Genomic DNA, 27,955 nt, shown 5'->3' on the forward strand with positions numbered 1-27,955 from the left:
AAACAAATGACTCCAATAAAAAAGAGACAGCGAGTCAAGACAGAGGTAAAGTAGCCTTAGGACCTGTGTTATCATGATGTTGTGAGCCCTGCTTCCTCCTGTGGTTCAGCTGGATCTCAGTCCTACAGCATCAGGTCAAGGAGGCAGGAGAATGCCTCACGTTTCCCTGAACAGTCTGACCTCTCTCCTGCCTCCATGTCTCTCTTGCACTGTTCTTTAGTTGCTAAGCTGTGTCTGACTTTTTGCGACCCCCTGGACTGTAGCCCGCCAGGCTCCTCTATCCATGGGATTTCCCATGCAAAAATACTGGAGTGGGTTGCCATTTTCTCCTCCAGGGGAATCTTCCTGACCTAGGGATCAAACCCATGTCTCCTGTGTCTCCAGCACTGTCAGGCAGATTCTTTACCACGGAGCCACCAGGTTAGCCGGTCCTCCCGTTACTGGACCCATAACCACTTTCAACTTCGAGCTATCTTCCTTCCTCAATTCCTCCAGTCAAAATGCTCCTTATTGGGACTTTTCTGGTGGTCCAGTGGCTAAGATTCCACACTCCCAATGCAAGGGGCCTGGGTTCCATCCTTGGTGGGGGAACCAGATCCCACATGCCACAACTAAAAGTTTGCATTCCACAACTAAGATCCAGCGCAGTCAAATAAGTAAAATATTAAAAACCTTTCTCTCTGCATTGCATCCACACCACACAATAGGTACTCAATAAATACTTGTGCTTTGACTGAATGGGGCAGAGGGCTTATCTCCTTCTGTCTTATACCTTAGTGGTTTTCACACCTGTCTCTTAGAGTAAATTTAAATCCCTGAGGAAGTAATTGTGTTTAATCAGCTCTGTGTCCTCTATGTCCTAATGAGTTTATCTGCACACAGTAGGTGCTCAAAAAGTGTCTCGTGACCAGAGAGAAGCTCTAGGAAAAGCCCTAACTTTGCCAAGAGGTGAGAGGATTATAAAAGCTTCTGGAGAATGACTTCATGTAAATTATGGGCACATGAGCAGAAATACCACATGGTGATTTTTTTCACTGGTTTCTCATCTTAGGGAAACAAATTTGGGCTTGTCATCATCAAAGGAAAAGAATTCGGGCGTGGCTTCCTCTGTCCAAATGACGAATAACACCCTAATCCTACTTTTCTCTCCTGCCTCTTCCCAAGGTGAAGGCTACATGGAGTTACTGCCCAGAGGATGGAAATCCAGGCCCGAATCTGAGACAGAGGTCCTCTGTGCTGTGCCTGCTCATTAATTAGCCACTGGAAACTCCGGGACAGAGCCATTAACATGCTCATAAACCTTTGATTTTAAATGTTTTTGCTTAGCCACAGTCGTAACGTGACTCCCCTTGTAAGCTGGTCGGAGGACATTTGTTTCTTCACATTTCTGAGGCTCATTAACTCCGGCAGCCCAGCTCCTCATTAACTAGCCCATTTAGGGAATTTCGTCTCCTGCTGGCAAAGCCTCCCTCCCCCTGGCCTCCCAGAGCCTCTGGAGGGCACCTAATTGGGACGGCGTGGGGGCTCCTGGGAGGGCGGGGGGCTCACCCACCTGCTATCCTCCCGATGGGCACGGCGTGCTCCTCGGGCGGTGAGACGGAGACCATGATGTGGTTCATGTAGGCCAGGTCCTCCCGATGCGAGAGGTTGATGGGCTTCCCTTCCCGGTGCAGCCCGTCCTCGGAGAGCCGCGGCTGCTTGAAATCCACGGAGTGTCGGGGGTTCAGGATCAGAGGGTGCATGATTGGGCTGGGCATCAGCTGGATGACCCGCGTGCCCTCCTGCCGGGGGCTGGAGGGCCTCGGGTGGGGCTCGGATGACGGTGGGCAGTGGTTGTTCTCCATGGGAGACACTGACAGCGGGTAGGGCTCCTGGTGGTTGTTCTCCTGGTGGAGCCTCGGTCCCTGGGCCCTCTCGGCTGGGGAGAGGCGGCGGATCATGTTGTCCAGGGGGGACCGGAGGGGCCGCTGCTCGGGGTCGGGAGAAGGCCGGTGGTTTGTTGTGATGGGCGACCTGGAACGGTGCAACAGTTCAATGGTGGGAGGGTTCTGGTGTACGTTCTCGGCCGACGGCCTTGAGGTCCTCTGGACACCGTTATCTGTGGGGAAGAGGGAAGGACAGTCAGAGACCCTGATGGATGCTCAGGGGAGGGAACCCCACAGCAGTCCTAAAGGTGACAAGCATGGAGCACGTGCGGGTGTAGGAAGACCCTTTTCCCCCAGATGTGGGGTCTTCTTCCCCGCTTAAAAAAACATTAAATTGCACATACTTGAAATTCTTTTCCTGCCCCTGGAGAAGCTAAGAATGTCTACAAGTATTCCATTTATCACCCATTCGTCGCTTATAAACACAAGGAAGCCACACACTCATTCTTTATTCATTTATCTTTTTGTTACTTGACTCTTTAGTGTGGTTTTTCAGGGCCCTTGAGGGTCTCGCGAGAGGCTTTCACCGACTTACATTTTCATAACCCAATTTTCATATTCTCTGCTTCCAGGAGTTGTTGCTATTAATGATAAAGATGAGGAAAATAATAAAGCAATTACTGTATATTCTATGGATTGGATTATATTGTTTAAAATTTACAACACACCCTGGTGACTCAGATGGTAAAGAATCTGCCTGCAATGCAAGAGACCCCAGGTTTGACCCCTGGATCAGGAAGATCCCCTACAGAAGGGAATGGCAACCCACTCCAGTATTCTTTCCTGGAGAATTCCATGGTTAGAAGAGCCTGGCGGACTACAGTTCATGGAGTCACCACGCATCGGACACAATTGAAGCCACTAATACTTTCACACAAGTAGAGGATGCTACCGTTACTCCTGTTTATAACAGGAGAGAAAAATGGGGGCATAAAGAAGTTGAGCAGGGACTTCCCTGGTAGTCCAGTGGTTAAGAATCTGCCTTGCGCATTGAAACATGTAAAATATCATGTATGAAACGAGATGCCAGTCCAGGTTCGATGCACGATACTGGATGCTTGGGGCTAGTGCACTGGGACGACCCAGAGGGATGGTATGGGGAGGGAGGAGGGTTCAGGATGGGGAACACATGTATACCTGTGGTGGATTCATTTTGATATTTGGCAAAACTAATACAATATTGTAAAGTTTAAAAATTAAATAAAATTAAAAAAAAAAAAAAAAGAATCGGCCTTGCAATGAAGGGGAGAAGGATTTGATCCCTGTCAGGGAACTATGATTCCGCATATCACCAGGCAACTAAGCCCGCACGGTCTATAGCGCATGGACCACAAGTTGAGAGCCCGAGCACGCACGGCAAAAGACCCCACATGATGCAATGAAGATCTTGTGTGCCCCAACTAAGACTGACACAGTCAAATAAACAAATATTCTTAAATAAAAAGTTAAGCAACTTGCCCAAGGTCACCCAGCCAGACAGACTCCAGTCAGATTCTATAGCCTTATATGTCCATTACAGCGTCTACCTCTCTGCTATGTAGAAACTGGGGGCAGCGGGGGGCAGCGGGGGGTGGGAGGGGGTCATATTAAACCCTGCTCTGAGCAGGCACAGTGGGCCTGATTTACAGAATGACAGTCTTGCACTTTAAAGAACATCTAGGAGCATGTTGTTTCTGAATGCACAGTCCCTACAAATGGTCAGACAAGTAGAGTACAGGAGGAAGAGTGGACCCCTGATGATAGATGACTCCACCCTATCCCACCGGAACTCTCCAGCTGGAGACGTTTGAACAAAGACAACATCAGGAGTGTATACAGCTCAGTGGCAGAAGTAGCTCCATGGGCTGGGATGAGGGAGGGACCAGAAAACACGTGGCTTTAGGAGGCCCTGTTCTTAACAGGGTCAGAAGTGCAGACATCTGCCTACAGACACGGAGCTTTCTCCAGAGTCCCCCACTCATCTCAGTGAGGTTTCTCTGGCCACATCTATTCCCAGAGCTGTTTCACCAAGAGCATGCATATACCTGCAGGTCCTTGTTCTGGTCAAAGACTTGTCCATGGTTCTAAGTAAAGCAAGACAAAGTCATCTCCTTTCACCATGACGTCAGTATCTATATGAAGAACATATAAAGGGGATCTGGGAATCTGATAGGGTTAGCACACAAGAGTCAAAGGTGATGGTTTCTTAACACAGGGATAACAGGAAAATGGGGACTCCACTAGATCTCACCAATCATATGAGATGGTGAACAAAAGGAATATTGTTCATGATCGTCTGCCTGAAGGCAAAGGGCTTACTTTGTAATCACTATATAACATGCTGCTATGAAAGTGCTTAATCACTGGACTGGCTTCCCAGGTGGTTCAGTGGTGGTTCAGCCTGCAATGCAGGAGATGCCAGAAATACAGGTTTGGTCCCTGGGTCAGGAAGATCCCTTGGAGGAAGAAATGGCAACCCACTCCAATATTTTTCCCTGGAGAATCCCATGGGCAGAGAAGCCTGGCAGGCTACAGTCCATAAAGTCACAAAGAGTTGGACATGGTTAAGGGTCCACACAATCATTGGAATAGCTACCAATAGAAGACTGATTTAACAAATGAGAGTCTCTCTCTAAATGATGAAGGATACACAGCTATAAAATGGAATGAGGAGTACCTTGATGTTGTGCTAAGGACCAGTCTCCAGGCTCTATGGTTAGATAAGTAAAGTACGGTGAAGTACTACGGTATGCTATCATTTTTCTCCTCATAAAGAGGATTCCAGTTTCAATAATGGCAGAGTGACTTGTAGCAGACTAACTTTCCTGTGTGTCTGGATAAAATGTATTTATAAAAGTTATTGAGAGACTTCCTTGGTGGTTCAGTGGTTAAGACTCAGTGCTTCCAATGCAGGGGGTATGGATTCAATCCCTGGTCAGGGAACTAAGATCCCACATGCTTTGAGGTGTGGCCAAAAAAAAAAAGTTATTGAGGGGATTTTAGTCTTGCAAGAAAGGAACTGTCCAGAGTGAGATCCAAATTTATACAGCTTTCACCCAGACAGTAAAGAATCTACCTGCAATGTGGGAGAACTGGGTTTGATGCCTGGGTTGGGAAGATCCCCTGGAGAAGGGAATAGCTACCCACTCAGCAGTATTCTGGCCTGGAGAATTCCATGGACAGAGGAGCCTGGTGGGCTACAGTCTTATGGGTTGAAAAGAATCGGACGTGACTCAGTGACTCACTTTTTCACCCAGAGTGACCTCCCCAGTCCATGTAGTCTGGGGCAGCTAGAAAAAGAACAGAAAGTTGCTTGAGATGCCAGGGAGTAGAGTATGAATCTACCAGAAGGGGGAAAAAAAAAAAAAAACAACCTGAGTGAGAAAATTTCCATAAAGAAGGGAGCCTCAGAAGGAGTAGCCACTAACGGGCACATAAAATTCTCCCAAATCCTTAACATGTGCTCCCGAACAGCAATGTGCAGGGGAAACTCCAAGGAGCTCAATGAAAGGGAACGGCTGTATGGTTTAAAGACATGAGCAGAAATTTCAGCTGCTGGTCACAGTACTAGAGGTAGAGTTCAGAGTTGGAGATCTATCAAGGAAGACTCTGAAAACACCTCAGGCTATTTATTACCCCAGAATGGTCATACCTTTGGAGTAAGGACTAGTGCTCTAGGAAAAAGGGATCTGCCTGAGGACTTAAGGTAAAACTGAAGTAGATGTTCCCTAGCCAATTATAAGATCTAGCCTCCACAAAACCAAAGTGATCAGCCAGTTATTTAACTGCCTGCTAGCAGAAAAATCAACACTCTTCAGGGGAATATAACATAATCCAGAGTCTCTATAACTAATATTAAGTATCCACTAAAGATTTCCTAGACATGTAAAGAAACATAAAAATATGACCCATATTCAAGAGGGAAGGCAGGCAATAGAAATAGACTCAGATAATCTAGATACTGGAAGGAGCAAATAAGAACTTTAAAGTAGCTATTATAAATAAGTTCAAGTACTTAAAGATGATGGTGGTAATGACTGATAACAGATGAAGATCATCAGAAGAGAAAAGGAAACTCTCAAAAAAGGTTTTTGAACTGAAAAATACAGTACTTGAAATACTGGACTGGACAGACTTAGCAGATGGGAGATGGGTTAGCAAATATGAAAACAGATCAATAAAGATTAAAGACAAAGAAATAGATCTTCAGAGACCTGTGGGAACAGTATGAAATGGTCTAAAAGAGATGTAATTGGAGTTCAAGAAAGTGAGAATTTTTTTGTTTTTAATGGAGGAGGGTTTTTACCTCCCACCAACACATTGGACAGGGAGGCCTGGCGTGCTGCGATTCATGGGGTTGCAAGGAGTTGGACACGACTGAACCAAACTGAACACATTCTTAAAAACTGTATTATTTTAAAGCAAATTAGAGATTCTGATGGTGGTGGTTTAGTTGCTAAGTTGTGTTTGAGTCTTGTGACTCTATGGACTGTAGCCTGCCAGGCTCCTCTGTCCATGGGATTTCCTAGGCAAGAACACTGGAGTAGATTGCCATTTCTTTCTCCAGGGGATCTTCCCTACCCAGGGACTGAACCCACATCTCCTGCATTGGCAGGCAGATTCTTTACCACTGAGCCACCAGGGAAGCCCCAGAAATTCTGATATCCTACCCTAAATACTTATGTGCTCATCTAAGAAAATGAGATGATTTTCCTGCACAGTCACTGTAACATTGTCAAACAAGGAAAAACAAAGAATGAGGCAAAAAAAAAAAAAGAAGAAGAAGAAGAAATAATGGCCAAACTGTCCTCAATTTGTTAACAGCAGCAGCAATAGACAAACTTAAAGATCCAAGAAGCTCAGCAAATTCCAAATAGGATAAATACAAAGAAAGCCACATCCAGGCACACAAACTGCTGAAAACCAAAAATAAACAGAAAATTTTGAAAGCAACCAGAGAGAAAATACACAGGGGGAAAGTTATACCAACTATGGCTCACTTCTTTTTTAAACACCTAGAAAGAGAGTGTGCAAGCGTGTGCACAAGAAAAATAAGGACAGACTTCCCTGGTGGTGCAGTAGCTAAGACTCTCTGCTCCCAAGGCAGGGGGCCTGAATTTGATCCCTGGTCAGGGAACTAGACCCCACATGCTGCAACCAAAGAGTGTGCATGCCTCAGCTAAGACCCAGTGCTGCCAAATAAACAGATAATAAAAAACAAAATATTAGAAAAGATATGGCTGGAGACCTATAGATTGAAAGAGACTCAAGAAACACGTCAACTGTTTGCAATGAACAAACAGATCCTTGCTTAGATTGTGATTCAAACCAACTGTAAAAACATTTATGCAATAGCTGGAAAAATGTGACATTAAGAAAATAGCTGATGATACTGAGGAACTATTAGTTTTCAGGTGATATGATGGCTCAGTGGTTATGATTTTATAAAGGAATTAAAGTGCTTAATCAACCTTGCAAGGGTACACGCTGGGATGACAAGTCCTAACTTCCTCACTTTAATCTCAGTGCAGACAAAAGCTTGCAGGACACTGATTAGCCCAGGGAGTTAACTTTAATGGTTGAAATTATTAGTATGACAGAAATGACCTGCAATCATCTGGGAATGAGGCAAATTTTTCTTTTCATAGCTAATATAGATCTCAATTCTGCATCCACAAAAATGAATTTCTCTTTTGTCCACGTCACAGAATATCATCACTGTAAGCAATATTTAAGACAGTTACATTTTGAAGTTTCATATATTTTATTCTAAATGCCGTTTATAGAATGTCTCCCTTTCCTTAAAAGCTTATTAAGGTTTAAAAATACTTAAGGATGATGAAGACCATGTACCGAGAAATCCTATTTCCTGAATCCATTTCCTGTCTTACAAATTTCAAAATGGACACAGGCTTTGGCCAGCAGCCTGGTTACCTGCAGGTTTTCTTTGATGTCCCAGGCGTCAAGGCTCAGTGGATGGGTGTGCACTTGGGGCAAGCCTTAGGAAGTCTGGGAGGACTATGAGAGGAAGAACTTTTCATGCCAAGGGTAAAAGAGGAACTGATGTAATGTCCTGGAGAGATTTCACTCTCTGTTCCTGCCCAGATTTTGGGAACAATGAGGGAGGGAGACAGTGCTCTGGCTTATCCAACTCTGATGTTACTTTTGACTCAGGATCTGGGCAGAAACAGGACTTGGATGGGCTTGATTTATTTATTTCTCTGCAGACACCACTGAAAGAGGAAGTACTTGATGAAGTTGATAACATTAACTGTGGAGAACTGGAACAGAGGGTATTTAATTCCAGGCTCCTGGTGGTCTGGGTACAAGCACTGTCAAGGCTGAAAGGTCTGCAATGAGCCCTTCCAAGCTTTGTTTCAGTTTGCAAAAAGCACGCGCCCACGTATGGAGAGGGCTCTGATGTTGCTACCCTGCTGCCTCTGTTATTATAAGTTGGCAGCAGGGTATGGAAACTTATGAGACCAGAGCCGCCAGGCAGAGAAGCTCCGGACACAGGAAATGCACTCAGCGGACAGTGGGTGCATTAAATCCCCTAGATGTAGGAGTCTTCTGTCTAAAACAAGAAGATGTTTTTTTGGTCTGGCCTTGATGTCTGGGTTTGTTCTTGGTGAACTGCCCAGCTGGAAAACTGGGAAATTATCCACATTGCCCTTGGTCTGAAGGTCTTGATACAGTAGGGCAACGTACAAGGAAGAGAGAGGAAAGGCCACATACAATTTGTCACTTGGGATTTAGAAAGGGGGTGGGGTGCGGTGGGGCAGGGAATGTAGCTGGGACTGGTAGGGGACCTCCTTCTGGTGGAAAGTACTTTCTGACCCCAAACTCTTCTCCTTGTAGACCTCTTCTAGACACAAATAACCCCTTCTTCTCACTACCAAAAAGCCCCCAGTAAGGTAGGACCTTAAATGTGATGGTCACAAAAAGAAGTCTGATTTCTTTTCTCATCCTTTTTCCTTTTATTTATTAGTAAAGTTTCTCTACTTAAAATTCATCAAAATTCAACCCCATTTAATCACACTGGGCTTCCTTGGTGGCTCAGATGGTAAAGAATCTGCCTGCGATGCAGGAGACCCAGGTTTGATCCCTGGGTGGAGAAGATCCTCTGGAGAAGGAAATGCCTACCCACTCCGGTATTCTTGCCTGGAGAACTGCATGGACAGTCCATACAGTCCCAAAGAGTCCGATGTGACTGAGTGACTAACACTTTCCACTTATTCACATTATGTAATGAATAACTGCTGCTGCTGCTGCTGCTAAGTCGCTTCAGTCATGTCCGACTCTGTGCGACCCCATAGACGGCAGCCCACCAGGCTCCCCGTCCCTGGGATTCTCCAGGCAAGAACACTGGAGTGGGTTGCCATTTCCTTCTCCAATGCATGAAAGTGAAAAGTGAAAGTGAAGTCACTCAGTCGTGTCCGACTCTTCTCGACCCCATGGACTGCAGCCTACCAGGCTCCTCCATCCATGGGATTTTCTAGGCAAGAGTATTGGAGTGGGGTGCCATTGCCTTCTCCAATAAATAACTAGTAGACCTTAAAAACAAAGCAAAACTGCCTTTGGTTAAACTCTTAGTTTTTGACTAGGAAATTTCCAGGGTAGAGAAGAGGCTAAGGTCAAGTTATGTCTCCTGCACCAGGATCACATCTCCCTGTTGTGTTATCCCTAAGGCTATGGATGATGATAAGAGCCATTGGTCAGGGAGATACAAATCAACAGGCCCAGCAGCTAACTCTCACTCATCATCCTCAGTACACTGGGATCCAGATTTTTTTCTCACTGAAAACACCATTTCCCAGCTGTTTTGTAAAGGAGTAGCAGAAATCATGTGTGATATAAAGACCTACACAAAAATTAAAGACTCTAGGTCTTGAGATGGAATTGAAAATAGATTTCATACATATAGTCAGGCTCTGTCACTTCTGTTATGAGTTGATTTGTGCTCCCCACCCCCAAATTCATGTGTTGAAGTCACCACCCCCTAGAACTCCAGAAAGAGATCTTATTTGGGAAAAGGGTCATTGCAGATATATTTAGGTAAGAGAAGGTCATACTGGAGTAGGGGGCCCCTTATTCTGACATGACTGCTGCCCCCCTGAATAGGGGAGGCTGGACACAGACATGCACACGCTGCACGACCAGAGAGGTATGTTTTGTCACAGTCCTTATGATACGAACTGCAGCAAAGACCTTTCGGCGATGCCAACCATATGTGTGGTAGTCTTTCAGATGTACAGTATATGAACAGTAAGGAAACGTGGTCCTGGCTCTCAAGGGTATCATAGTTTCATGGAGAAGGCAGACATGGCAAAACAGCAACAAAAGCCTACAGGTGCTGAATGAAGAATCAAGAGACACAGGAGGTAAGCCACGCAAGACCCATAAGCCAAGGATCTCCAAAAATTGCTGGCAAACCACCAGATGCTGGGAGAGACATAGCACAGATATCCCCCCAGCTTCAGAAGGGACCCATCCTGCTGAGGCCTTGCTCTTGGACTTCCGGCCTCTAGAACTATGAGGCAACGCACTTCTGTTGTTCAAGCCATCCAGCGTGTGGCAGCCCTAGAGACTATGCCCGGTATCGCCTTTCCAAGACGTTCAGCTAAGACTTCCCACCGACTCTGTGCCTGCCCATTTCAGTGTTCCCATTTCACTCAATTCCTCTGTCACATTCAGCGGTCACTGAATTCCCCTGTAGGCCCCAAGAAGAAAACTGCCCTCGCTTGGAGTGTAGGATTCACACAGGTCCGAGGTCAAACACAGTAAATCCTCTGGAAGTGTCTAGAATTTTATAATCATTTGGTGAAAGGGATTGAAAGAAAATAAACATGGGAATTCCCTGGCTGTCCAGTGGTTAGGACTCTGCGCTCTCACTGCTGAGGGCACAGGTTTGATCCCTGGTCGGGGAACTAAGATCACACAAGCTCTGTGTTGCAGCCAAAAACTAAAAAGGGAAACAAAACAGGGGACGTGTAGGGCTCTGAGGCTTAATCTTCATCACTGTGTGCAGATGGCCTCCAAAGGGCCACCGCTGTTGGCGGTTCAGAGCAGACAGCGTGGGCAAGTCCACGGCAGCCATAGAGGAGGCTTTGTGCTCCTGGCTGGACACTGGCTCTGCTCTTCGCAGGGGGTGCGGAAGAGTTTCCCTCAGTCTCAAGAAAGCCCCACAAGAGAAGTGAATGGAGAAATCAAGCAATCAGGCTGCAGATGAGCCAAGTGGCCATTTGGAGGTAAACACTGTGAGCCATTTACAGGGAGGGGGTAAGGTAGCACGAAGGTCAGAGGGGAAAGAGCAAGATGACGTCATCAGAGGACTTCCTTCTCTGGAGGTGAACCCAGTCCCCCACTAGCTCCCTTGTGTGAGCGCCTGCTAAGTTGCTTCAGTCATGTCCAACTCTTTGCGACCCCATGGACTGTAGCCCACCAGGCTCCTCTGTTCATGGGATTCTCCAGGTAAGAACACTGGAGTGGATTGCCATGCCCTCCTCCTGGGGATTTTCCCAACTCAGGGACTGAACCTTTGTCTCTTATCTCTCCTGCATTGGCAGGCAGTTTCTTTACCACTAGCGTCACCTGGGAAGTCCTCTGAGTCCTTATCTCAAAGAAATCAGGTGGCATTTCCCAAGGGGTAAGAGAAGGGACTGATGTTGAAGCTGAAACTCCAATACTTTGGCCACCTGATGGGAAGAGCTGACTCATTGGAAAAGACCCTGATGCTGGGAAAGGTTGAAGGCAGGAGGAGAAGGGGACGACAGAGGATGAAATGGTTGGATGGCATCACTGACTCAATGGACATGAGTTTGAGTAAACTCTGGGAGTTGGTGATGGACAGGGAGGCCTGGCGTGCTGCGGTCCATGGGGTGGCAAAGAGTCAGACACGACTGCGTAACTGAACTGAAGAGGAAGTCTCCTGAACACTTCCTGGTTACCTAGGGAGAATTATTCCTGTGTATTAAGGATCTCTGGACCCTAAAACATTTAGCTCAATATAGCAAGCTAGCCTCTGGATTAAGTATAGCCTCCACAACCCTGGAGGACAGAGGAGGCAGGGAAGGGGCATGGGTCCCCCTCAGCAGGAGGCTGATGATACAGATGGATGAAAAGCAGTTCTGTGCACCACCCAGGGTCTCCGCGAGGTCCCATCACAACCTCATTCTGCATCAGGGACCGGGCCAAGGGTGAAAGGTCATGCTGCCCTGGGCTATGACACATAAGAGGCAAAGCAGGAAGAGGTGGCCCTGGAGAGGAAAGCGGGGTAAGGAAGAGAGGAATGAAGCTTAGTGCAGAGGAAAGTGTAAACTGGTGCTTGGGTACTCTGACACCGGGGACAACATTAAGTCCTGGTGGGACCTTGTTACCTCTGCTGGACTCCACAGTCACAGGGATGAAAGGGTAGCATAAAATGGTGACTGTCAGAGCTGAGGGTGAGAGGAGATGGACAGATTAATAGAAAGATTCCAAAGGTTCGTGGGGAACCTATCATGTGTGAGGTACACAAAGAGTAGGCATCGCTTATTTTCAAAACAGCCTGTGTTCTCGATTAAGGCTGGCACTTTAAATGCATTTCCCCATACAAGTCCTGGTATAGATGGCACCTGGTTAACCCATGAGGAAGTCCTAGGATAATGGTGTGGGCAGGGAACAGGCCTTTCCTATGTCTGGATGCAGAAACCTGGTGTTTGCACAAAGTACATGTTGTTGCAATAAAGGGAATGGTTAAGAAAATTGGAATCGGAATAGCATAGGGAACTGTAATCAATATTTTGTGAAAACCTATAAGGGAAAATAATTGGAAAATATATATATATAGATACATCTATGTCTGCTTGTCTGTCTGTCTATGGTAGATTTTTGTCCTGTTAAGTCCATTTATCCTGGGGCAGTCAATGATCCAAATGGGTTAATTCAGTCCAATTTAGTATGAGGTTTTAACATCATTAACTGAAGACATACACTAGGGTCTCAAAAGTTACCTCTGACTTTTTTTGGTTTACATATGACAGCTTCAAGTATAGATGGTCCCAGACATATGATGGATTGACTTAGCAATTTTTTGACTTTACAGTGGTGGGACAGTGATACTCATTAGGTGGAAATGACACTTCAAAATTTTGAATTTCAGTCTTTTTCCGGGGCTAGTGATGTACAGGAGAATACTCCTGTGGTGCTGGGTGGTGGCGGTGAGAACCGCTCTCAGTCAGCCTCGTGATCACGAGGGTAAACAGCTGATGCCACCCTGCACCCAGATGACCATTCTGATTTTCACTTGCAGTACAGTGTTCAATAAATTACATGAGATAGTCGACACTTTATCATCATCATTAAATCTTTTGGCTGCACTGCATGGCATGTGTGATCTTAGTTCCCTGAGCAGGGATTGAACCCATGGTCCCTGCATTGGAAGAACCGAGTCCTAACCACCGGACCACCAGGGAAGTCTCAACACTTTATTATCAGACAGACTTTGCATTAGATGATTTTGCCCAACTGCAGGCTAATCTAAGTGTTCCTAGCACGTTTAAGATAGGCTAGGCTAAGCCATGCTGTTTGACAAGCTAGGAGTAGTAAATGCATTTTCACCTTAGGATATTTTCAGCTTAAAGATGCATTTATCAGGCTATTATCATGCATTTATCACCCCCATCCTAAGTCTGAGAAGATCTATATTGTGAAACAGGAACATTATAAGCAGGAGTGCTGGGACCTGCCAGTCTTTTGTACCCCATTCAGAGAATCTGTCTTAGCATCCTAATCTCCATAATTTTTCTACTCATTGTTTAATCATTTGTGCTATTTTCAGGGTACTTGCAAATACACAAAAAACTAATAAAAACATGATTCCGGTCAGCTCATCGATATTGCTGTGAAATGAACACAGGCGCTGGAGCCAAGCGGGCCTGGGGTTAAGTCGAGCTTTGCCACTTGGTAGCTACGTGATTTGGAGGCAGGCTACTTTATCACTGGTAGCCTCGACTGTCTCATCTATAAAGTGGAAATAATATTACCCTCTTCATAGGGTGGTCGTGAGGATTAAATGATTTAAACATGGAAAAGCTTACATGCTTAAAAGGACCTGGCATACAATAAAAACCCAATAAATGTTAACTATTATTTTGGGATTATGAAGTAGATTCATATACCTCATCTCCTTTAATTATCTCATTAAAATTGTAGAAGAATTCCTTCCTCCAAAGCAGTCTTTGGGCAGCTGGATTTGATGGGTGAAGTCCAGGGGAGGGAAGTGGGATAATGTTTCCCTCAGTAAAACAGACATGTAAATAAAATTTCTGTGGTCTATCCCAGAATACAAGTCACTCTCCCCACCCTACACAAAGAAATGATTTCTCTGTATTATCTGGGCCATGACCATGGGCTAGCTGGGAGGAGAACTGAGAATGGCAGCACATTGACACCTAAAATTTCCAGTCCTCACTTCCAGTTTCCACATTCACCCGGTGGCAAGGGGCTGCCTCAGAGCAGAGTTTTCACCTTAGAACCTGGTGGCAAGGAGCTGCCCCAGAGCAGAGTTTTCACCTTAGAACCTGGTGGCAAGGAGCTGCCCCAGAGTAGAGTTTTCACCTTAGAACCTGGTGGCAAGGAGCTGCCCCAGAGCAGAGTTTTCACCTTAGAACCGTGCTGACGGCTGCAGAAAGCAGTGACAGCACAGCAGGTGCAAACAGTTTCAAACTCAAGTGATGAAAAATCACCTCCGTCTCTCAGATGGGAGCACAGGAGAGGGTGGGACTGAAGGGCTGACATTATAGGAGGGTCCCCCAAAGAGGTAGTGAGATGGGCATATTTGAGAAACATAGATCCTGTTCTTCCTCCCTGGAAGCTTGTGCACATCCAGTCCAACATGGGTGGCTTTGCAGAACTGATCTCATTCAGAGACCAGCCCGGATTAGAAGCATATTTTAATCACTCAATGAGCTTTTAGGGAATCACTCATTCAAGCAGTTCTAATACCAAAGGACCAGTGGCAATCCAGTGTATATTTTGGGACAAAGCTTATCTCCTTAAATATTCCATCAGAGCCCAAAGTCACTGCTTTCAGAACCCAAAGTATCAAAAGTTAATCATAACTGTAACAAAACAAATGTATTTTTATAAGCATTTGTAGGGGCTTCCCTGGTAGCTTAGTCGGTAAAGAATCTGCCTGCAGTGCAGGAGAGCCAGGTTTGATCCCTGGGTAGGGAAGATTCCTTGGAGAAGGAAATGGCAACCCACTCCAGTATTCCTGCTTGGAAAATCCTAGGGTCAGAGGAGCCTTTTGGGCTACAGTCCACGATGTCCCAAGAGTTGGACACAACTTAGCAACTAAATAACCATCATCACGACCATTTGTGGGTCTGAAATTTCTAAAGACGTTGTGCCTCCTGGTTTTGGTGAAATATGTAGTCTCCTGCCTGCATAGCTATCTGTTGTTGTTCAGTCGCTCAGTTGTGTCCCACTCTTGTGATCCCATAGAGTGTAGCCTGGCAGGCTCCTCTGTCTACAGGATTCTCCAGGCAAGAATATTAGAGTGCGTTGCCATTTCCTTCTCCAGGGGATCTTCCCAACCCAGGGATTGAACTCACATCTCCTGCATTGGTAGGCAGGTTCTTTACCCCACATAGCTATACCCCACATTGCTATCTAACTTACACCTAACTCATCTCATGCAGATAAAATGGGTCACCCACCAAAGAAAAGCAATCTATTTAAAATGAGGTTTTCATCATGAAACAAGTGAATGACGCTACTCTTGGTCTGACTACTAAGAGGGGTAATATTATCAAAAGTTCTTGATAAGATGAGATAAACGAGAATTGATGCTCAGCATTTCTGAGCATCACCAGACAGGACACTGTTGTGTTTTTCTGGATTTTAGTCGCTCATGACTCTGAAGGTAGAGAACGTGTCTTATTCATCTTTGTATCACCCAGGGAGACTCAGTCCTTAGGACTTGAGAGTTCTTAAGATCTGAGACCATTTGGTTGAATTTCCTGTCTTGTAACTGGGGTGAGTGACAGAAATGAGAAACTGAGCCCTTATGACTGTTACAGCAGAAGAGAGGATTAGAACCTGGTTTCCTGATGGCCAGGTCCCATTCTTTAGAACATTATTTCTAAGCTGACCATGTGTCTAGAGTCCCATTTCAGTGGCGTAAGTGTCTGGGTACAGATGAAAAGTTAAATAGTTATCTTACTTATATAATAGTGCCTTCCCCAGCCCTTCCATAGCTATGTAAGAGTGAAAATGTTAGTCCCTCAGTCATGCCTGACTTGTTGCGACCTCCATGAACTGTAGCCCACCACGCTCCTCTGTCTATGGGATTCTCCAGGCAAGAATACTGGAGTCATTCCCTTCTCCAGAGGATCTTTCCAACCCAGGGATCGAACCTGGGTCTCCCACACTGCAGGCAGATTCTTTACCATCTGAGCCACCAGGGAAGCTCAGTAACTAAGTAAGGGAAGAGAAGAATGCTGGTTCTCCTAGACGAAGGTGGTAATTTGAGTACTGCTTAGGCCCAAGTTATAACACAGTTGTAGAACAGTGTACATCGTAGAGACAATGAATGTTTACAGAATGAAAGATCTGAATTCATAGGTCACCTTTCTCTCCCATCAGAGCCTCTGAGCTAACAGTGACCTCCTGGCTTGGTACTGCCATGTGGATGCTAGTACAGAAGGCGAGACTGCAGTGTAATGTACTCACTTGGGGTATCTGCAAGGAACTGTTGCTGGGATAAACAAGATACGCTTGTCCTGTGATATAAATTCCCGCTGTGAAATCATGAATGTCTGAATTGGTCAAGTCGATGGCAGTGATGAGGTGAAGACCCTGGGGGAGGTGGGGTGGAGGAGTGAATGAAGCTTTGTGTTTCCATGTCTCTGCATGCCTCACGGTGCCAGCCTGTTGAGGGGCTGAGTTGATTCTCTCTGGAGTGTCCTGTTTTTTCATTCTCAGCTCTGTGTCAAGTCAACAGCAACACACTTTTACATTGTTCTGTAACCCCAATTATGTAACACAAATCATTAGGGATGTAATATTGGATGCTTATAATTTCACTTTACAAACTTTCTCCCCCGCAAGATCAGATCTTTCTGTATGTGAACACATGCCCATATTAATGTGTTACCAGTTTTCCCTGGTGGCTCAGACGGTAAAGTGTCTGCCTGCAACATGCGAGACCCAGGTTTGATGCCTAGGTCGCGAAGATCCCCTGGAGAAGGGAATGGCAACCCACTCCAGTGGTCTTGCCTGGAGAATTCTTTAGACAGAGGAGCCTGGGGCGGGGGGGCTACAGTCCATGGGGTGGCAATGAGTCAGAAATGACTGAGCAACTAACAGTTTTCCTTTCATTCATGATATAACAGTATTGATCCTAGGGCCAACTCACGTTAAGCTGGATATATATTTTTTTTGATGGAAAAGAAAGGAAAGGTGGTTGGAGGTAGGGACCTTGTACACATCATTCACCTCTCGAGTTGGTCCCTTTCTGTCGCCAAATCCACCCATACATCTGGAGTTCTGGGGGCCGGCAGGCGCCTCATATCACCTTGTGGCTAGTACAGCTCTTCTCACGTGATCCCATCTGACGCAGACCTAGGCTCCTTTCTGTGTGTCCACCTGCTTATGTGAGAGCAGGTGGAGGAGCAGGGCAGGTAGCACGATCATGATTCCTGGCCAACAGCTTGAAGGAACCATCTCTGAGATGGGGCTACTTTTAAGGGCAGGTCTGAAGCAGAGCTATCTAGTCCACAGGGCGATTGATCAGCCCTTGACCTTGGCCTCCTTAGCTCCATCTTTTTACCTGCTGAGCTCACTACTGCCAACAGCACAGCACTTGAGGGCATGGCTCACTAGGGCATGTTTGGTAGTGCATTTGTATTTTCTTGGTGGGAGACGGGCTCAGAGAGGGGCTGGCGTTCCCTACCGAGTGGCTCCTGCCAATGAGAACAACAAACACACCTGCTCAGGAGTCAGGTCAGGCCGAGGGGAGGAGGGAGTTGTCATGAGGCGAGGCCATCGGCCACCAATCACAGCTGAGGATAAAAAGGGGAAGAGAAATTCCAAATAGGAATTTTCCTTTTTATAAATAATGAGAAAAAGAGAGAGAAAACCGACAAAAGGACAAAGAGAAAACAAATAAAAGACAACCCCGCCCCCAGCTGGATTTCCCAGGTGGCACTAATGGTAAAGAACCTGCCTGCAATGCAGGAGGCGTAAGAGATGAGGGTTCAATCCCTGGGTTGGGAAGATCCCCTGGAGAAGGGAACGGCAACCCACTCCAGTATTCTTGCCTGGAGAATCCCCATGGACAGAGGAGCCTGGTGGGCTATAGTCCATGGGGTCGCAGGGTCACAACTGAAGTGACCAGCACGCATGCACCACCCCCAACAAGCCATCACACACATTTTGTATTTGAAGACGCAGCCTACATACTCTGCTTCTTGCCCTAATATCAAGCTTCAGTAAACTCACCTCCTGTTCTCTGGAGTAGCTATTGGCTACTATGCAAATGTATAGGGCAGGAAGGGTAAAAGAGCAGAGAAACCAAACTGGGATTGAGAGGCAGCAGGTAAATTCAGCAAAGGTAACGCTGGGGGAAGACAGGCTGAGAGGCACAGGCAGGGAGCCTGCAAGAAGCACAGGTTTATTCTCCATCATGGAGGCGAGGGAACCCACTGTGAAATGCCTGGCACACGAAAGAGATGCCGGTCAGGTCGCCTGGAGCCAGGCTCTGTTTGGTGAAGTGTTAATTAAGAAAACACATAACTTCTCATTTTTTAATTTGCCAACAATGAAACAAAAATAGTGCTGCTCTGGGGGATGCTCCATCAGTTTAAGGAAATGCCTCTAGAAAAACAAACAAACAAAAAACACAGGGTTTTAGGCCCCTCATAATCTGGTCTGAAGGATACATTTAAAAGAATTACTTTGGTTTCCAATTCAGGCAGAAAGATGTGGAGGAAATGCTCCCAGGAGGCCTGATACATTGCAGTTTAACAGAACAGGGAGCAGAGGAAGATTTTTTACACCCTATTTTTGTCCCCAAACACCTGCTGTGGAACTCTGTCTGGGGCCACAATTCAATTCTGGTCTTTTGTTCTGTTTTCTACCAGTAATTTGATAAGAACCATGTAACTGGACAGAGCAGAGCGTTGCCTGAACGTCTGAACTAAGTCCTCCCACCAAACACACGGCAAGACGCCGCCTTCGGAGCACGAGGACGAGACCCCCCCCCGGATCCCCATCGAGTTCACAGGGTTTGGGTCTCTTTTCTTCCCCCAGCATATGTGACCCTCTGCTCAAAATCTTCAATGACTCCCCATTACTTTGCTCCACAGCCCAGAAATCAAAGTCCTCCACATCCTGCTTCTAATCTTACCTCCTTGGACTGGTTCTACAGCAGCGAAATGTGGATCACTGTTGAGACAGGGGGATGGCTCACAGGGCTCTCGTTAGTTTATTCTCCCTATTTGGGGTCTGTTTGAAATCTTTCTTCATCAAAGGTACGTGATTGCTCTCTATTCTATTGCTCTCAATTCCAGTTAGAGATTGCTCTCTAACTCCATTTTGGGTCCTCCTGGAATGTTCCCCCACTTCATTCCGGCTTATCAGACCTTCAAGGAGTCCTGCAGGTCACCTCCTTCGTGACGCTGAACCTGATGCCTGCACTGGCTGTCATCTCCCCTTCCATCATCTCTTTATGGTGCCTGTTATAGCTATTCTTTGTTATTGACATGCGTATCTATCTCATCTCCTCCACGAGACTGGGAGTTGCAGAGAACCAAAGAGAGATCTTATTATTCACCTTGGCATTTCCCCTAGGGTCTCAAACACAGTCAGTACTCAATAAATGTTGGTCAAATGAAAAATGAATCACGTGAATAAGAACACAGAGACAGCGGAAGCTTTGGGGTTGGGCTACATCTCGGACGAGAGAGACGCCTCCCGGGTACCTTCTTCATGGTTCTGGTGAAGGATGACTTCCTGCTGCGTGTGTATCGAGTTTCCGGGGTGAAAGAACGGTGAGAAAAGAATCCGAGGTTTCCTCTGCTTCAGAATATGCTGAAGGAGTTCATAGAGCACATCACCTGGAGAGAAAAAGGAGAAAGAAACAGGGAAATGGGAGTGTTCCGTTCAACAACTATTTGCTGAGCTCTGACTCTGAGCCTGGCACAGTGTTGAGGAAGGTAGGTCTGTCCACCAGGAGCTTGCAGGGGATAGGATGTGGCACTAATACTCAGATGGTCAGAGCCATGTGGGACTTTTAAAAAACTTTTTTAATTATGAAAGTCATATACAAAAAAGGAATAGGAAGGGAGAAAGAAAACAAAAGTTATCTATAATCCTATTCCTAAAAAACACGGACCCTGTTAATACTATATACAGTATGTTTTTGCTGAAGAATTGATGCTTTCAAACTGTGGTGCTGGAGAAGACTCTTGAGAGTCCCTTAGACAGGAAGGAAATCAAACCAGTCAATCTTAAAGGAAATCAAACCTGAATATTCACTGGAGGGACTGGTGCTGAAGCTGAAGCTCCAATACTTTGGCCACCTGATGCAAAGAACTGACTCACTGGAAAAGACCCTGATGCTGGGAAGTTTGAGGGCAGGAGGAGAAGGGGGTGACAGAGGATGAGATGGCGGGATGGCATCACTGACTCAATGGACATGAGTTTGAGCAAACTCCAGGAGATGGTGAAGGATGGGGAAGCCTGGTGTGCTGCAGTTCATGGGGTTGCAAAGAGTTGGACACAACTGAGCGACTGAACAACAACAACAGTATATGATATAGTTATAGAATGAGAATCAAGCTTATCATAGTTGAGTATCTTTTTCCCTCCACATCATTCAACTGCTTTAGTAACTGCAATATAACAGCCTGTCATAGGGATGTACCAGACTTTACTGGAAACTTAAATTGTCCCAACTTATTGCTATTCCTTTTATTTAAAAAAAATACTTTTTGTATTTATTTGCATTTTAGATTATTCAAAGAAGATAAAGTCATTAAGGATGAAAAGTTTTAATGTTTCAATGACAACTCATGGATTCTTCATAGAAATCTTCCCAACAGGAAAAAAAAAAAAAAGTGCCTTTTTCTAATCCACCCCAATCCCAGGCAGGAAAAGAATAAATACAGAAAAAAAAATTTACACGTCCAATCAGAGGTGCTAACTATTAATATTAAAGATACCCTATAATGAACTAGCATATTCTGGGAAGCTAAAACTTATGCTTCCTTCTAAAAATATACACAGGCATTGCTCCCAGGTTCCATCAGCTCTAAAAATCATCTTTGGATGTCAGCCTCTCGCAGAGGATGGTAGGGGCTGGTTTGAACTGGGGGCCTTCTGTGCTGATATATTTTGTATTTGAAGTGTCCACTGAGTAGTTAATTAGCAAAAAAAAAAAAAGAAAGAAAGAAAAGCTGTTCTGGTCTTGTCCCTCCCCTTTGACTTAGCTCCAAGTTCAAAAACGCAGGTGGGTGCCTCAACACCCCTTCGACGTGGGTGATTAATCTTAAAAATACCACAGGCTTTTCTGACTGTCCCCCTACGCCCTTCCACACACAGATACGCAGTCAACAATTGTACCAAACAATGGGCTTTTTGTCTCTAATTTTAGCCATTTTTAACAGATACTTTAATTAACAACTTAATTTAACTGCATATTTTGGGCTATGGCTAAACTTTTTTTTTTTTTCCCTTCAACTCAGTCTGAACCTGAGAAACACTCCAAATGAATTCCTTTGTTTCTGCAAACTTCTGCACCTTTTCTATCTGTACCAAATAAAGCTCCATAATACTCCATCCTAAGTGATCCCTGAGATTCCCTTGGGTTTCACTTTTGTTTCTTCCTCTATCTTCGAATTTTGGTCGTTATATTAATATAACTTACTGCCACTGTTAGGGCATGGCAACCCACTCCAGTATTCTTGCCTGGAGAATCCCATGGACAGAGGAGCCTGGTGGGCTACAGTCCAAGGGGTCAAGAAGAGTTGGACACAACTGAACAACACTTTTATTGCCACTCTTTATGACTGTGATCAAACAGAGCAAAAAACCTTTAAGAACGGAAGGCCTTATATCACTGGGTCTTTGCTTTCATTGACACGGGCGAGGAGCCGCAGAGGTGTTCTGAACCAGACTTGAGAGCGTTGTGTGTATAAGGGAGAGCGATGACACACAACTGCGAGAGGCTGGGAAAGGCTCTGGAGCTCATCTAATTCAGACCCAGTAGTCATGGTGATGCTGTCGCTGACGAGATCAGGATACAGAGCCTGAAATACCGTCCTATTTTAATGATTCATATTTTAATCGCTCACAAAAATAAGTCCCTAATCAACACTTTGTTTCTTGGGGTTTAGCGTAAATGTCTTCCTGAACTTTTCCTATTTACATGGCCTCGCATAGCTGGTGTTCTATCCCGTGGGTTTGAGCAAAGCTTTATTTCAGTAGTAGCCCGAGAGAAAATGAAAACCCTGAAAAAAAAAAAGTGTTCCAGATGATTACTAAGACAAATGGGCAGTAATTAATGTGCCCGTTTAGAAAGGGGAGGCCAGGAAATGCAGATTGAGTGTGTGTGAGGGTGGTGGACTGCGGGTTTGGAGGCAGGCTGGTGTGCGGGGAGGGCCCTGGGGCCTGGCCTGCGGGACGAGCCTCGCTGCACCAGGCGACCTTGAGCAGGTCTCTGAACTTTCTGCGAAATGCAAACATTCCCCTCAGAGGAGGATGTCAAGCAGCAGGGTCTGGGTGCACATGACACCTGGCCCCTCCTTGGGGGTCACTCCAAGGGCTCTGAGTGGGGAGTGGCCATCACTTTCTTTCCATTTCTCTGTGGGTACAGAGAAAGCGAGTCAACAAAGCGGATGTCCTTTAAGTTCTCCAGGCATCAGTTCCTCATCTGTAAAACGGCAGTATTAGCAGCATCTGGGCTTCCCTGATAGCTCAGCTGGTAAAGAATCCACCTCCAATGCAGGAGGTGGTTCAATTTTTGGGTCGGGAAGATCCCCTGGAAAAGGGATAGGCTACCCACTCCAGTATTCTTGGGCTTCCCTGGTGGCTCAGACAGTAAAGAATCCACCCACAATGTGGGAGACCTGGGTTCAATTCCTGGGTTGGGAAGATCCCCTGGAGAAGGGAATAGCAACCCACTCCAATATTCTTGCCTGGAGAATTCCATGGACAGAGGACCCTGGGGAGGCTACAGACCATGGGGCCACAAAGAGTCAGACACAACTGAGAGACTAAGCACAACACAGCACAGTAGCATCTTCCTCCCAGGAGGGCTTCCCAGGTGGCTCAGTGGTAAAGAACCTGCCTGCCGATGTAGGAGACGTGGGTTCGAGCACTGGGTTGGGAAGATCCCCTGGAGAAAGGAAAGTGAAGTCACTCAGCTGTGTCCAACTCTGCGACTCCATGGACTGTAGCATACAAGGCTCCTCTGTCCATGGGATTTTCCAGGCAAGGGTACTGGAGTGGGTTGCCATTTCCTTCTCCAGAGGATCTTCCTGACCTAGGGACTGAACATTGCAGGCAGATGCTTTACCGTCTGAGCCACCAGGGAAGCCCCTGGAGAAGGAAATGGCAACCCACTCCAGTGTTCCTGCCTGAGAAATCCCATGGACAAAGGAGCCTGGCAGGCTACAATCCTGGGGTCACAAAGAGTTGGACATGACTGAACAGCTAAACAACCATCACTACCTTTCAGGGTGCCTATGAGGACCCAACAAGGTAATCATGTAATACAGTCATCACAGCATCTGACAGTGAGAACCCAGCAAACACCAGTTGCTGTGTGACCACCACTATCTCCACTATTATTGCAGATATTACTGAAGTGGTTTAGGACAGACCTGTGGATCCCGAGGGAGAACAAAGCAGGAGTATCTGGGTCATGGTCATGTTTATGTTCCCCTTTCAGAAAGGGCAAGGTGGACTGAGGTCATTCGCCCATCTTGGTCTCTCCGGATGCCTCACCCTGGCTTGATGGGCTAAGCCGGACCAACTTGTGCTCTGCCCTGTACTTCCCCCAGGCCCTTGTGCTGCCTCTCTGCAGCCTTTCATCCCAAAATTGGCAAAGGGAGCCAGGCAGAGAAGGCTTCTCTCTGAGTGAGTGGGGGAGAGGAGGTCAGGCAGAGCTCGGCCAGTTCCTTACCTAAATTGCAAGAACTGGTAAGACAGCATTCAGAAGTGACACCTGTGACAGCTAGCTAAAGGGTAGGAGCCTGGGCCCAGGGTCCCAGGTTAGGGAAAAACGTACTTCTAAGACCGCAGAGTACTGAACCAGTCCATCCACAGACATGTTTCCTTGGCGACCAGGAGCTCAGTTGGGGAACGGGGCTGGCTTAGCACAAACATCACTACTCTGGGGCAAAACCAACCCACTGCGTGTGTCGCTGTGTGTGCCTGGCAGGAATATTTTGTGGCCGATAATGACTTGGAATCTTAGGATTCTACAAGTTTCTTAGAAGGATTCGAACTTGTGTTCAGCAAAAGCCCCCTGCCAAGAAGTAGCTTTGGCTGAGTACTTCCATGACAGGCAGCCGGCCACAGCATAAGCAAACCATTTTTGGACAGCTCTAGTCGCTAGAAGGTTCTTCTGTTGGGCTGGAAGCTGGCGTCCTCTGTAATCTCATGTACCTCGGTTCCTAGTTTTTGGCTTTTGGAGCAGCACAGCACGTGTGTCCCATCTGCAACCATTTCCTAAATAAATAAAGGTGCCCCCCCATCCTTTTCCATCTTCACTGGCCCCCAGTTCCTCCAGCAGCCAGTATGCTTTCTGGCTACATTCTGAAAATCTTTATACACACAGGAGATGACATCGCAAAAGTGATATTAACAAAAAGATCTCTGGAATAAAGAAGATATTTAAAAAGAAGTTATATTTATTTGCCTGCTGTATAAAGAGCAGGAGCCATAGTGCTACATATCTAACAAAGCCAATGACCACTGGCCTGAATTCAAGGCACTTGTTCAAGAAACTCTTGGCCTGTTCAATCCTTGATAAATCTTCCCTGTCTTCCCAGAAAAGACATAACTAGTACTAACCCTAAAAGATGCTTCCATTGTACTAAGCAATGAAACCAAGGCTATTGTTTAAGGGACAATAGCTTTTGTTGGTTTCTCCCGCTATCTTCAGGCATACACACATAGTTCATGTATCCACATGCACAGGTGGGTTTGCTGTGAAGCCAGTGAGTTTCAGGGGCCTTTGTTTGCATAGTCCCATGAAAGGAAACCTAAGGGACTTTTCCTCCAGGCTCAGTGGTTAAGGATCCACCTGCCAATGCAGGGGTCATGGGTTTGATCCCTGGTCCAGGAAGAGCCCACATGCCCATGGGGTACCTAAGCCCCTTCGCCACAACTACTGAAGCCCACACGGCCTACAGCCTGTGTTCTGCAACAACAGAAGCCACCACAATGAGAAGCCCGCACACTGCAACTAGAGAGGAGCCCCACTTGTCACAACTAGAGAAGGCCCGTGCACAGCAACGGAGAGCTGGCACACCATAAATAAATGCAAATTAAAAAAAAGGAAACCTAGAACTGTGTGTCTTCACATTATAACTTCAGGTCCTATAAACCCTAGATACACTCCTAGATACCTGCATACACACACAGAAACCCACAAACTAAACACATACACAATTTTGTATCAGTGACCTTGGTGTTAAAACCTAGGCATCTACTTCGAGAATCCTAAATTCTATTATTTGCAATTTGTTTGAAACAAGCAGTAGAGATAGTGAACAAAACTGCTGCAAGTTGCCTTAGCAATTTTACTAGTGTCTGAAGACCAAGAACATAAAGATACTGTTTAGAGGGTTAAATTTACCTAAGTTTCTTTACTTTTAGAAGACAGAGCTTGGGCTCTGGAGCAAGGGAGTCCCAGGTTTGAATCCCGGTTCCTTTATTCATCAGCTGCATGTCCTGAGGCAAATTACCTTTTGTCTTTGAGCCTTAGTTCAAGGCTTAAATATTCTTTTGTATCAAATGAGAACAATGCCTAGACTTGGCAGGGCTGTTATGAGGAATAAACGAGATGATGTGAATGAGCGTCAGCCCCAGGTCTTCTCTCCTGTGTGATCAGGAGATGGTATTCCTTGTGACTATGATGATTATTAACTGACATGTCTCCAAAAAAATCTGGAAACTATCTGCTCTGCTTCAGTACTTTTTGTCTTTCAAGGACACACATAAGTTTCATAAAGTCATAAGAATGGAATTTTTTTTATAGCGGACATCATTTCACACACATATTTCGAGTTCACCGTTTCTTTCCCTGTCCCAGTGTGCAGTATATCGTCAACTTCTTCCTATGGGTCTCTTCCCTTTAGCATTTAAGCAGCTTCAAGTGTTTTCTGTCTTCTACACACACATACACACACGTGCTCACACACACACACACACACACACACACACCCTCCTCTGTCCTCATCTTTCCCTCCAGGTGCTGTCCCCGTTTCTCTTCCCATTGCAGCCAAACTTCCCGAAGAGCTGTCCAACTCTGTTATCACTACGCCCCTCTCTGTGCACTTCTCCGGGCCCTCTGGTCTCCAGTCCAACCCTCTCCAAAGTGCTTTTTTTTTTAAATTGAGGTATAGTTGCTTTACAATGCTGTGTTGGTTTCTGCTGTACAAGGAAGTGAATCAGCTAGCCATGGATGTATATCCCCTCCCTATTTGCAGGAATCGAGATGCAGATGTAGGGAATGGACATGTGGACATGGGGTGGGGGAGGGGATGAACTGGGAGGTTGGGACTGATGTACATGCACTGCCATGTGTAACACAGCTGCTGCTGCTGCTGCTAAGTCGCTTCAGTTGTGTCTGACTGCGCGACCCCACAGACGGCAGCCCACCAGGCTCCCCCGTCTCTGGGATTCTCCAGGCAAGAACACTGGAGTGGGGTGGTGCCATTGCCTTCTCCGGTGTAACGTAACTAGCTAGTGGAAACCTGTCGTACAGCTCAGGAAGCGCAGCTTGGTGCTCTGTGATGACTCAGAGGGGTGGGATGGGGGGAAGGTGGGAGGAAGGTACAACGGTGCTCTTGCCGAGGTCACCTCCAGGTCATCAAAGCCAAAGAGTGACGTACCTGCCTCTCAGCAACATCATTAACACTAGTCACTGTCTCCCCCTCGCTTAGAACACCCCACAGCTTCAGACATGCCTCATCTCCTGGTTTTCTGCTCTCGCTGCTTCCTCACCCTTTAAGGCTCCCAGGCCTCTCATCGCCTTTCTCCTGGGTCATCTCAGCCCCTCCATGGCTGCTGTCAGCTGGTCTCCACTACATCTGCTCAGTCAGACACCCCTCCTCACCTTCAGAACCTTCGGTTACCTCCTACACACGTCCTCTTGCCTGTCACCCGGGCACCACATGTCTTACATGTTCGACATAAACGCCTTTACAACCATCGGTGCTTCCTAGTGCAGTAAATCCCCAGCTGTCTGGGTCGGAAACCAGGACTCATCCTTGACTCTCTCCTTCTCATTCAACATCACCAAGACTCTGCCTTCTAAACAGTCCTTGAATCCCCTGCTTTTCCCCGATGGATGTCTTAGTTTCGGTCACTTGCCATTGCGTCTACCGACTGCTCTACATCCCACTTCTCAATTCTGTGTTTCACCATGCCAGTCTCTGCTTCAGACCATGAATGGCTTCCACCTGTTTTTAAAATAACATTTAAAGTTCCGAACATGATCCACAAGGCCTGTAATGATCTACTGAAGTGACTCAATGAATGGCTGCAAAGCTACAGTGTATGCCTCTATTTTTATATTCTCCATGTTTTTTTAAAGCCAGTCAGTCCCCTACTGGGGGTGGTATGGGCATTTCCAGTCTTCACTGTCATGAATAGAATTACTAAGGGTATCTTTTTTGACTTCCTATTGGATTGCTTCCACGGGATTTTTCTTTTCCTAAAATGGTGTTATCAGTGAAAGGGTACGATTAGTTTTAAAGTTCTTATTATACAGTGCTGATTCTCCAGAAGAATCGGACCAATGAAGAGTGTCATCAACAGGGGTACCCAGAGCC

The 27,955-nt window shown here is 46.1% G+C and overlaps 1 protein-coding gene across 6 annotated transcripts in view; it reads right to left on the minus strand.

Annotated features, from left to right (window-relative positions):
• The window catches only part of ETV6 (ETS variant transcription factor 6), a 290,065-nt gene that overhangs the window by 21,929 nt on the left and 240,181 nt on the right, over window positions 1-27,955 (minus strand). For all 6 annotated transcript variants that reach the window (XM_061417840.1, XM_061417839.1, XM_061417838.1 and 3 more), the window contains 2 exons: window positions 19,871-20,005; window positions 1,553-2,098 (listed from right to left, as the gene is read on the minus strand). In XM_061417840.1, coding sequence (XP_061273824.1) covers window positions 1,553-2,098; window positions 19,871-20,005 — 681 coding nt within the window. The remainder of the gene's footprint in view (window positions 1-1,552; window positions 2,099-19,870; window positions 20,006-27,955) is intronic.

This window comes from Bos javanicus, chromosome 5 (genome assembly GCF_032452875.1).
Source record: "Bos javanicus breed banteng chromosome 5, ARS-OSU_banteng_1.0, whole genome shotgun sequence".
Lineage (NCBI taxonomy): Eukaryota > Metazoa > Chordata > Mammalia > Artiodactyla > Bovidae > Bos > Bos javanicus.